General features: G+C 39.5%; 1 protein-coding gene across 5 annotated transcripts in view; it reads left to right on the top strand.

Moving 5' to 3' along the window:
- LOC105563639 (rho guanine nucleotide exchange factor 17) overlaps nucleotides 1–11842 on the top strand; it is an 81653-nt gene extending 69811 nt beyond the window's left edge. Inside the window, exons 13-26 of one of the 5 annotated variants that reach the window (XR_001009053.1) lie at nucleotides 1427–1713; nucleotides 2635–2772; nucleotides 3275–3369; nucleotides 3443–3665; nucleotides 4496–4587; nucleotides 5094–5361; nucleotides 5499–5606; nucleotides 5964–6203; nucleotides 7088–7155; nucleotides 7265–7591; nucleotides 8322–8495; nucleotides 9572–9855; nucleotides 10239–10271; nucleotides 11317–11842. Coding sequence is in view for 4 of the 5 variants with exons in the window: in XM_012015388.1 (XP_011870778.1) it covers nucleotides 1427–1713; nucleotides 2635–2772; nucleotides 3275–3369; nucleotides 3443–3665; nucleotides 4496–4587; nucleotides 5094–5361; nucleotides 5499–5606; nucleotides 5964–6203; nucleotides 7088–7155; nucleotides 7265–7591; nucleotides 8322–8495; nucleotides 9572–9834 (2283 nt within the window). In the remaining variant the exon portion in view is untranslated. Of the gene's footprint in view, nucleotides 1–1426; nucleotides 1714–2634; nucleotides 2773–3274; nucleotides 3370–3442; nucleotides 3666–4495; nucleotides 4588–5093; nucleotides 5362–5498; nucleotides 5607–5963; nucleotides 6204–7087; nucleotides 7156–7264; nucleotides 7592–8321; nucleotides 8496–9571; nucleotides 10272–11316 lie in introns of those variants that run through there. The other 4 variants (XM_012015391.1, XM_012015390.1, XM_012015388.1 and 1 more) reach the window with 4 other exon arrangements.

The raw sequence follows: 11842 nt of genomic DNA, 5'->3' as shown, positions 1-11842 counted from the left end.
GTACCATTTTACAATTTTCGTAATAGTTAACGAGTAATTAATTATTAAAAATTGTTGTCTTAGGCCGGCCTACCACCCAACTCGCGCGTGTGGCAAGATGTGACCGCCCGGCGATCGATATTGCTATGCGCACGTCTCGCCACGCGCTCGAATTGGGCGGTAGGCCGGCCTAAGACAACGATTTTTAATAATTAATTACTCGTTAACTATTACGAAAATTGCAAAATGGTATAGGACTTTTCCGTTCATCTCAATCCGTTCTACCTTCTCAAAAATTTTGTCGGATATGGAAAGACTCACCCTGTATAATATTTATCAGGATTGGATAAGTTACTTTACGGAAGTATCTAGTTACAGTTACAGTTTTTTTTCCGCTAACGATGTAACTAGTCACAGTTACAAGTCACTCGAAAAGGAACGGATCGTTACTTTGCGAGCAACTTAATTATTTTTTAATGTTAGATATCCTCCTCCTCAATCCTTTGCCCTTGACAGGGCGTGGTGGCGTCTCATGAGTTGGCTCTCGAAGAGCCATACATACATGAGGCGCTGTCTTGGGAAAATAATCAGGTGGTTTCCCCTCGCCTGCCTGATCCTATGTCGTTGACTACTTTAAATAGTTCATCCGCCTTTGAGGGCGATTTCTCACCTCTCAGGACAAGAGAGTGCCCTATCCAGCAAGCTGGTTGGTTGCTTATACCGGCAATCCTCTCGGTCCCCCTCTCGTTAGCTGCTAACCCAGTGAGAAATGATTCGTCGATCGACGTCGAAACGACGTCGAATCGACATCGACACCGTCGAATTGACGTCGAGTCGACATCATTTCGACGTCGATCGACGAATCATTTCTCACTGGGAAAGGGGCATGTGCGGCGAGATACTCTCGGTGGTTGCCACTTCCCTTTCGAGAAGTGGCGTCTGAAAAAATCAGCGGTGTCCTGGCTGGATCTGAACTCGGACCGTTTATTTACTAAGCAGCGCACATTTCTCTGTGCCTCGCCACAACGTTTTTTCTTTAATGCAACAGCATTTGTTTCTATGCATCATCATGCAAAAGTTCACTTGGCAGAGATTATTATACTTTATAATAGCAATTATATATATTAAGCGGCGATCGTGGCGCAGCGGATTGTGCGCTGGTCTGGTAATCCGAAGATCCGGGTTCAAAACCAAACAAAAACATTGTTGATTTTCGTTCGATCGCCACATAGCGAAGTGGATATAGAGAGAGGTGTTATAAGTAGTTTGGGCCTTGTGGCATTTTTGAGGGTAATCAATAAAGTGCATTTACATTTAATAGTAAATATTACCGCTTGGCCATCTGAATTTCATTACAAGTTAATTTTAACAAAGCCCAAGGTAAATTTACCCGAGGTAAATTATAAAAAGCTCCCAGAGGGGGTAGTTTACACTTTGCTATGATTAGACAATGGAGCGCGAGCACAAGGGCAAACTGGGTCTGGACCAGCTGCTGATCAAACCCGTGCAGAAGATCCCGCGGTACGAGCTGTTGATCCAGAGGCTGCTAAAACACACGGACCCGACGCATCCCGATCATGAGTTGCTGCAGGCCGCGCAGAAGGAAGTGCACGAGCTGGTCGTGAAGATCAACTGCACGGAAAGGGAGTCGCTCGAATGGGAGCAGCAGCAGACCACGCTGAGAGAGGTCCAGGCCCTCGTCGAAGGTCTCGCCGGCATCGTAACGAACGACAGGTAATAACGGCCAGCAAGCCATTATCCATTCACAATTTTTACGCCAGCCGCGGTGTGCGGATAATAATTTCGATTCGGCTTTGTTTTCCCGAAGACACAGCGGTCTCTGGATTTACGGTCGATACGTTGCGGCCTTGCAATTTACGATCATTTTCCAACGTAATGTCCTTAGATTTATGATCGGCGCGTATACGGCGCGATTTATCACGACGGGAAGATAATTCCCAATCGTTTTCCCATCTTGACGTCGGCGGAGGATATCGACACTCAATTTCGCTGAAGAGCGCGAGAAACAAAACCGCGAATAATTAAATAAATTGTGTAAAATCAATCAATGTATGAACTCTTTCCCAAAGCCTCGTCATTCATATTTTCTTTGCACTTGCAAGATGCTCAGGTACAAGCAACTAACAAGTTTTTATAAGGTCAAGCTATAATAATGATGAGACAATTTTTTATAAGGTCAAGTCATGATAATAACAATTATGATTGTTTGGTGTTTACGCTGCGACAATGTCATCTTATCCATGATATCAATATTATAATATTTAAATAAGTATAAAAAATTATTGAGTGCTGCCGTGACATAAAAATTTTAGAATGGCCACTCGAATTGACGAACTGGGAAAGTAAATAATTAAGAAAATGCGTATTGCTCGATGCTGTTTCGTAGCGAATAACGTTTTCCAATAAATGATCGACCATTGCGTGACAGAAACGTTGTCCCACTTCACATGCCGTTCAATCTGTGCCAATCGTCTCGCACGCGTTACATAGTTTTTCCACTGGACTTATTTAGCCATCGGAATCGGAATATTGATTACCGATAATGATGCGTGCTGTAGCGGAAACTGGCCATGACGCGACAAAAAGATTCATCGAATTCACCGTGTGACACGTTGTCCGCTTTTTCTCCCATAGAGCTTTCGTCCGACACGATCTGGTCACCATAGCGTCGAATCAGGGCACACGGAAGGAGCGGGCTTTATTTTTGTTCTCCGATCTCCTCGTCATCACCAGCATCAAGCGCAGAAGCGGCACGATAAGAAAGCCGTCAACGTAAGCAAAAATATTTGAAATACGCCTTAACATAAAAAAATAACATTCTACCTAGCGAAAAATATTTTTGGGCGCGACAAAAAATTTTTTTTTTAATTTACCAATGTATTTAAATCAAGCTTATTTTCTCATTGTACTAAAACATCGATTTAAAATCTTCTTCAAATCATTTTTATGTGCTACATAATGTGTCATTACTTTCATTTAAAGAAATAATATGAAAGCAGTTTTCTAATTATTGTCTCTAATTAGTAAAGCAATCGCTCTGCACATTATGTTGCATTACAAATTTTAATTATAACAAAATGAGGAAATTATTATTATACGATCCGACTGGCAAATAATTCTAATTAAAGTTTATTGCGAACAATATTACATGAGCCACAAATTTTAATATAAATCATTTACACATTATACATTTTATGTTATTATTTATGAAGATTAATAATTGTTAATAGAAAATTGCGACGGTAAAAATACAAAAAGAGATGAAAATTCACAGAAGCACGTGTCCAAACAGCCTGGTCGGCCTGCTCGACGCAAACAAGTACAAAATGCTGATGCGGATCTCGCTGGATGATCTCGAAGTGATGAAAGGTATCGTAGAGACGTCGATTTAGCACTTCACTTATCGTTCGAGTCTGAGAGATTATCCCAATGTCGTTTCCAGCCAAAGACGAGAATTTAAGACGAATGGCGCGCGAAGTGGACTATCTCCGAGAAGACTGCACGAAGTTGACTCAGCTGCAGGAGCTCGCCGCGACTTTGCACGGTGCCAAGCAGCAGTTGGAAGATCTTATCAAGGATATGCTGAGTCAGGCCCAGCGACAATTGGCCGAAAGAAACGCGGCGCATTCGCAGTTGGCCTGTTTAGAACTTACACTCAATACTCAGTAAGCGTGTGTTTCTCTCGGAAATTAAGCAAGATAAATAAATAGTGAAAAGCTTAGCGGATCGATGACGATAAAATACATTAACGTAGCACTGCAGGTACTCGAACGCTTACTGCATGTGCCAGGTCGAAGCAACAGTACATCACTTACGAAAAAGTAACGAAATAATTACTAGAAAATTACTGTATATCAGTTATTGAATTGTTAGAAATTTACAGTGAGAAATGATTCTTCTATCGATGTTGAAACAATGTCGAATCGGCATCGACACCGTCAAATTGACGTCGAATTTCCTAGTTTTTTGATAGTATGGTATAAATTATAGAATTATAAACTTATATTTTTTTATTCATTCTATAATAAAATAAAGTAAAAAAAATTACTGCAAAGATCCTTTACGGAAGAGCAACGAAATAATTACTAGAAGATTATCCAGAGAAATGATTCGTCGGTCGATGTCGAAACGATGTCGAATCGACGTTAATTTGACGGTGTCGAGGGATCTTTGCAGTAAATTCTTTTATTTTATCTTATTATAGAATGAATAAAAAATTATGAGTTTATATCTGCACAATTCTATAATTTATACAATCAAAAAAAAATAGGAAATTTATGGCGCCGAGCAAATTTAACTTGATACGAGGTTAATAAAAAAGAGCTTCATTAAATTTTGCAAAATTTACATCGTGAAGTCCTTTGATTATTTTCAAAGGGTCGTTTTCGATCACGTTACTGCTGCACGTGCTAAATATTGGATCCCTAAATCACCATGATGATTCGATCGCGGTTTGCAACGTGACTCGTATTACACCTGTGTACTTTGTTTGCAGAGCCGGGATCGAGAATATATCCGTCATGTTCGCAAAGCCTGACAAACGTGCGAGTTGGGAGGAGAGTTTTAATGAAGCCAAACAGAAGCTCGGTGAGTAAAGTTCTCTTTCTCTTTTTCGTATTTCGCGGATTCCACAGTTGAAAACAGCCATCTCTGATAAAATAATTTTTTCGTATTAATACCGTTCTAAAAATAATCTTTTTTATTATATCATTCGACAAAACCGTATAATTAATATGCTGAATTTTACAAATATTTAAATAATTCAATCAATCGCAACTATCTCTTTCGAATTTTCACGCAAAAACAATATCTGTAATATAAGCAAAGGATTGAATGAAGGAACGAATAAAGGGGCGTGTAAGAATTAAATTACGATTCAGAAATAAATGTGACATTTTGTTTAAAATCTCGGATTGGATCAGCATGCGCGTCAAACCGAATTCCAAAGCTTTTGTATAAATTCGCAAAAGAAAGTTGAATTCGTATAAGAAAATTCTCCACTCTTCAAATGTGTAATACATAGGCACTTTGTTTTTTTCAATTAGAGGTAAACTCGAACGAAAATTTCAACTACTTTTCCACTTTGTGCACAGCACTGTCGGCGGACAGGAGACCGTGTCCTGAATTCGTGGGGCCTCTGCCCATCAGGAAAACACGAGCGGGCCTGCAGTTCACCTGTGCGGCGCCGACTTTGGCGAACGGGCAGGGATCGAAGGACGTCTGGGTCTGCAACAGCGACGGTTACGTCGGTCAGGTGTGCGTGCTGAGCTTGAGCCCGGAACCACCGCAAGTAACGTCGTGCAACGGAGTCTGCAACGCCAGGATACTCTGCGTCGCTGGAATACCCGCGTGCACGCCTGGGTAAGAATGACGAGGTGGCGCAGGCAGACGCGTAAAGAAGTTTGACTTTAATTACAACGAGGTTGAACAGCTGGACCAGATGGAGGCACGTACGAACACGCGAGTTTAAATTTATTACAACTTTTGCCTTTTCTCAGCTCGAACTCGTGCACGTCGAACAACAGTCCGTTCGCTAACAGCAAGAGTGGCATAAGTATATCGGTGCAAGATGTGGATGCCAGCGGCGGTAACATACAGTTAGACAGGTAATATTTCTTCCGCGGCTCTTCTAGCGACTGACGCGTAAATAATGATATCTGAAACTTGGCAATACTAAGCGGTTTATAATTAGATATGATTTATTGATAATAGAATATTAATAATAGCCACATTTATTCCTCATCAGGTTAAACGCAATTGTCCGGAACGATATTTATTGTATAATATCTATTGAAATTAAATATTGTTTCATTGTTAAACCGAAGTAAACTCCATAGTCGCAGTATCTCTTTAAAATCAGAATAATTGTGGAATCTGAATAAAAATCTGCCGCACACGAGTGCCCTGTTTATTTCAATATTACTTCTTTTTAATATTCACCTTTGCTCGCATATATTTTGCAGTAGCTCGAGCTCCGACGATTCGGACTCGGACGACATTCCATGCGCAGACACGGGCAGCGTAACGCTGAGCGGCGACGTATCGAGTATCGACAATACCACCACCGAGGAGGATGCGAATCAGCCCACGATGTGGCTGGGAACCGAGGACGGCTGCATTCATGTGTACAACTGCAACGACAACATTCGAATCAAGAAGAACAAAGTGAAGATACAGCACAGCAGCAGCGTGCATTGCATCATGTGAGTCGTCTTGCGGTTAATCTTACGATCAATTAAATAGCGCTTTCAATGGCTAATTTTTCCGATTAAATTATGGACACATCCGATGAAGTTTATCCGATGAAATGCAGTTACCGATGAAATTTGATCGAAAAGCCGACATTTTTCATCGGATACACAAATTTAATTGGACATATTCGTTTGTTACTATGTAATCGGATTATCCGATTATATTTCATCGAATATTTTTCTCAGTGCAGACATGTCGAAATCGAGAAAAACTATTGAATATATTCAACTTGGAAAGTATCGCAGCTAACGCCGAATGAATAGTCAACATATTGAATGAAATATCGAATAAGCGACATTTTGTACAGAAACATACAAACTTCGTTATGGTTCCTTTACCTTTTTCATAATGACAAGTATAGGGAATATAATTTGATGTGCACACGAAGTAGAAAGTTCTGGCGAATCAGCCAATAGGTCTATTAATTTTCAAAGTGCCAATGCCGCGAGGTTCTTTCTTAGTGTGGCATAGGTGCAGATGAGTGGCATGTTTACAGGTTGCAACGATAAACAGGGACGTAAAACACAGCCAATCGCATAAACACATCTCTAACCGCATCGTGATTGGACGATCTCCTTATGCATAAGTTTCTCCGCATAATTAAACTTGCCGATCGGTTATCAGAAATATTCATTTTTATTGAAGTTGTACAAAAGAATTTATTCGATATTTCATTCGTGGTGTTTTAATTCGGTATTTTCATATCGAGGTTGAAAAAACATCGAATAACCGATAATATCGAATGGTCGACAAACATCTCTACTTGTGACTACAAAGGAATAAGAATGTTATTTCTTTTCCATGGTATATTCTAAACTCTGCCTCGTGATTTCAGATACTTGGACAACAAGGTGTTCGTCTCTCTTGCCAACGGAGACATCACCGTTTACGTTCGGGACCATAGTACGTACCGACTTTGGATCTTCTTGGCAATTAGCAGCGAAATAAACTGCGAGCGCGAACAAATTGTATTCCCGCTTCATTTTGTTCCTCTTCTTTCTTTTTTTCATAGCCGGTGGCTGGAACACTCCGGACCCAACGACGGTGTCCGTCGGGACGGTGGCGTCACCGGTGACCAAAATGCTATCTGTCTCCGGGAAACTTTGGTGCGGGTGTCACAACAGCGTTAAAGTTCTGAATACCCACTCTCTGGATATCGAGCACACGTTCACCGTGAGCAGCGACACGAGCCGCGCGGTTTCCTGTATGGCGAACTCCGGGGGTTTAAGCGTTTGGATTTCCTTACACAACAGCGCTGTGCTGAGGCTTTTCCATTCCAGTACATACGAGTGCCTAACCGATATCAACATCGCGCCAGCTGTTACCAAAATGCTTGCCAGTAAGTCTCAAATCTTAAATAATTAGAAAACCCGATTAATTTAGTGAAGACGCCAGTCTATAATGTAGAGTGGTCCAGGTTCAAACCCTGGCCGAGGTAATATTTTTCGCGATAAAATTTTCTGTATTATTAAAAATGCCAGGTAAGGTCGAGAAAACACTGACGTTGTAAATTATTAAAGTTTCTTATTACGAGATTGACTTCCAATATGAGATAGCGGAGTTTCTGCTAAATCAATAGGCATCATCTGTGTTGGTTCCGCCATGAATTTATTGTCCTCGGAGTGAAATCTGTTTAGTGGAACATTGTTTGTTAAATCGTCGTTGCGAAAAAAAATTTGCGATTGAATTTGGACTTTGAAAACCTACAATCTCACATTAGGATTCTATCTCATACCAGAGGACTTTCTTCTACAAAAATTTAAAGAAGTGGCTTAAAGAAGAATAATTTAAAATGAAAAAATTTTATACAGATCTCAGATTGAGAATTTCATATACTTCCTATTACCTCCGCAAGCTTCCCGCTAATTTAAAACTTTTCTAATTGAGACCAGAACCTAATTCCTATATAAACGGTAAGTATTAAGTTAATTAAAAATGTTAAGTATCAAAATAGAAGCGACACCTTTCAGACTTGTTGAAGCGCGTGAAAACTTGATTGGCCGATCGATAGAGACGAGTCCTTATCGAGGGACAAGACACTTATTTTAACGGAAGCTTTAAACTTGTTGCAGGTTGCGATGACATAATCCGGCAGCACAAGGCCGCGTGTCTCAGGGTCACCGCACTATTGGCTTGCAACGAATTGCTTTGGATCGGCACGAGCGCCGGCGTGCTGCTCACCGTGCCAATTCCCCATATAAAGCCATCTACTCAGAGGATGTCGCAGCCGCCGATCGTGACTGGTGCGTATTGACGTCACATTCTATCGCCTGTGTCGTCGTTATTATTGCCTCGCGATATAATTAGAAAGCTGGCCGACACCCCAAATCTCGCGCGATCTCCGTTCACGTGGAAGGATACAGAAGCGATCGATCAATGTCAGGTTTTTTTTTAAATACGTACGTAGTACGTACATAAACACGCGTGTGTTAATTCCTCTCAGAATTTATTGTGCTATGTGTATTTTTTATACTAGGGCGAGGCATTTAAAAGGTATAAAGTTGTTGCATCTAAAAAGAGGATGCATTATTTATAGTAAAAAATGTTTGGTAAAAGTTATTTGGGAGGGGAAAAGGTAGGATATTAGTAGTTGGGATTGCTCTTTCATCCATGTGTACACGGAGAGAATTTTCTTTTAAAATTTACTCTGAAAATCATGTTATCGTAGGACAACATGGCATTTTGAAGAACTTTATGAGAGACGCCCGCCTATAGCGTGTAGGGAAGGTCCAGGTTCAAACCCTGGCTGAGGTAATGTTTTTCGCGATAAATTTTCTGTATTATTAGAAATGCCAGATACGGTCAATAAAACACTGATGTTGTTAATCACTGCTGGCGACTTTTAAGAATATTCTTATTAGTTGTTTATGAGAGTTTTTCAAATTTTACCATACATTTGACTAGTAAAATGATGCAAGCTGCAAGGTTTGCGAAATGTCGGCACCTCGCTGCATCCGGAAGCCATTACTACTGACGGTGTTAACAATCGCGAAAGCCTGAAAGCCAGAAACTCTCATAGACTTCTTCAAAATGCCGTCCACGATTACATGATTTCAGAGTTAATTTTAAAAGCAAGTTTTTTCCGTGTACGTATGTAATGTAAAATTTTGTCAGACGATTAAGAGTATGTATAGGTACATCTAAATGGAGATGAATCGACATCATAAAGGTTTTCCTGGAAACAAACCAACAATAAGATTTTAGAAATTCGGCGAATGATGAACTGTACACTCTCTACAGTCACTAAAACGCAAGATTCGTACTTTACGTTCAAAGGCCTTTGTCGAATTAAATAATAAAATTGTGATATTTTACACAGGAATTCCTCACGGACACACAGGACACGTGCGCTTTCTCACCTGTGTGGAAACGCCAAACAACTCGAAACCAGATCCTCGTCCAAAAGTGAATCGTTATTCATTGAAGTCGAATAAAACGCAGCAGAACAACATCAATCGCGGCAAACTCCTGGTGATATCCGGCGGAGACGGTTATGAGGACTTCCGCGGACCTCAGGCATCTGCTGAGCTGCAGGCTGGTCGCGAGGATTCCACGAACCATCTACTGTTGTGGAAAGTGTGATACAATGTAGCACGACCCCAGGTAAAAGATACAAGAAATTACAGATAAAGAATATTAAAAAAATCTCGTTGTAAAGTTTCGTTAAAAATAGGTGAACATATAGGTCAAATGTTATGATACATTAATCACACACATTATTTTAAATCGCTGTTACGTACACGAAAAAGTAGATCAACAAAATTTACATCACACAGAAACACGAAACGAAATAATTTTCTTTCTTATCTGCAGCAAATTTATCACTTATTTGAGATAAATATGTTTAAAGTAGGTTTTTCTACAGGACAGTTTTATAATCTTTTTTTGTTTTGATTGTATTTATTTGCTACTGTATTATTATTAATTATCTTTGATACTTTATTGATGTTGTAAGCTAAATAAAGTTTTTTATCATGCTGAACAAGGTTCAGGATGATACAGTAACAACTTTACTTCTAGTAAGTATACGCATTATTTTATCAAAATTTTGATTATGAAATCTATCTATCTATCCCGGTAGCATTTAAACGTGTATGATTTATTATCTCTATGCTTGTTACACATGTATTCCCTGTAGCGATCTTCATTTTATCTTATCAATTTCGTACAATAAACTTTAATTTCCTCCTTATATGCTTTTACATAAAATTTTAAAGAATATTGTTTTTAGGTACAATACGATACTCCTATGTTTTGAAATCTACACACATCATGTTTTAAAGCACACTTTTACTCTTAATGCGACTAAATATTGACACGAAATTAATTTCATCCCATTGCAAAAAGTGAACTGAAATATAATTCTAACAAAATTAATTTACTTACATAGATTAAAATTATCCTATTATTAACTTATTCTAATTTATCATTATAACACTTAAATAATTATAGGTCCATGGTTAAAAGTGGATAATTTACCAAATTATGTAGCATGAAAGAAGAATTAATAGATGCAAATTAAGATATCACGACATTTATTATAACGTAGTGAACTAAAATTAATAATTATTAATAATTTTTTAAACATTATCATTTATATTAGAATTAAATAAGGTCCCTAAATTCAAACGGCCAACGAAAATGCCATGTAGGTCCAAGTAGGATGTAGATAGCCCAATAATTCAAATCTTATTATGTGAATTTATATATTGTTTTACCATTTGTCTGCACGGTTGATTATCATTTATACCGTTACAATTGCTGATATTAATAGATTTAGGGCAGGTTGTACCAACTTCTTGGTAAGTTAACCAATAGTTAAATCATACGTCTTTGTTTTTCCTCCAAATTAGCCAAAGATAGACTCGTGTATAATTGAACTATCAGTTAGCTTACCAAGAAGTTGAAAAAACCGGCCTTTAATAAGACAAATTTTTACCCTAGAAAGATTTTGCAAGTTAAGCATGTTTAATATCGATCCATAATCTGTATGTATGTATGTATACAGATACTGTAAATAAATCGTGGGAGAGGGGAATGTAAAGGCAATCACTTACGTTGCAGGCAAGGGTCGCGGTAAATGGAAATTGGCATGATACGCCGTGGGAATCGTTGTACGCGCGGCACGCAGGCGGACGTTGCCGCCGTCTGATCGTGGCCGATCAGGACGCATCGGCGCGTCGGGTTTTCAGGGAACGCGGACGGGTTCTCTGGCTGGTATTAGCCGAATGGATCAAGGGTAGGATGCGGGAGCTGCACTACTCCCAAGACGTAAAGAAATATCGGCTGGGGCTCGCGCGAGAGTCCGGCCGATCGAGGACGGTCACGGATCTGTCTTTGTCATCGTTGTACGATTTATGAGCGGACTTGTAATTTCTTGATCATGATCAGTTACGGTCTGATGCAAGATCGTCCACCAACGACGAGTGCTCGATGGCTGTGGGATTTTTTCTTTTCTCAAATACATATCCGAAATTATTTGAAGATTAACACAGAGGGAAGTATTATCCTCTATTATGAGATAAGTTTCTAATATGAGACAGCAGGTTTTTAGCATCCGAATTCAATGACAAGTCTTCTTTCGCAACGA

The sequence above is a fragment of the Vollenhovia emeryi genome, unplaced genomic scaffold (genome assembly GCF_000949405.1).
Source record: "Vollenhovia emeryi isolate VEMERY1.0 unplaced genomic scaffold, V.emery_V1.0 DF939173.1, whole genome shotgun sequence".
Lineage (NCBI taxonomy): Eukaryota > Metazoa > Arthropoda > Insecta > Hymenoptera > Formicidae > Vollenhovia > Vollenhovia emeryi.
This window is presented reverse-complemented; position numbering and strand designations above follow the sequence as displayed.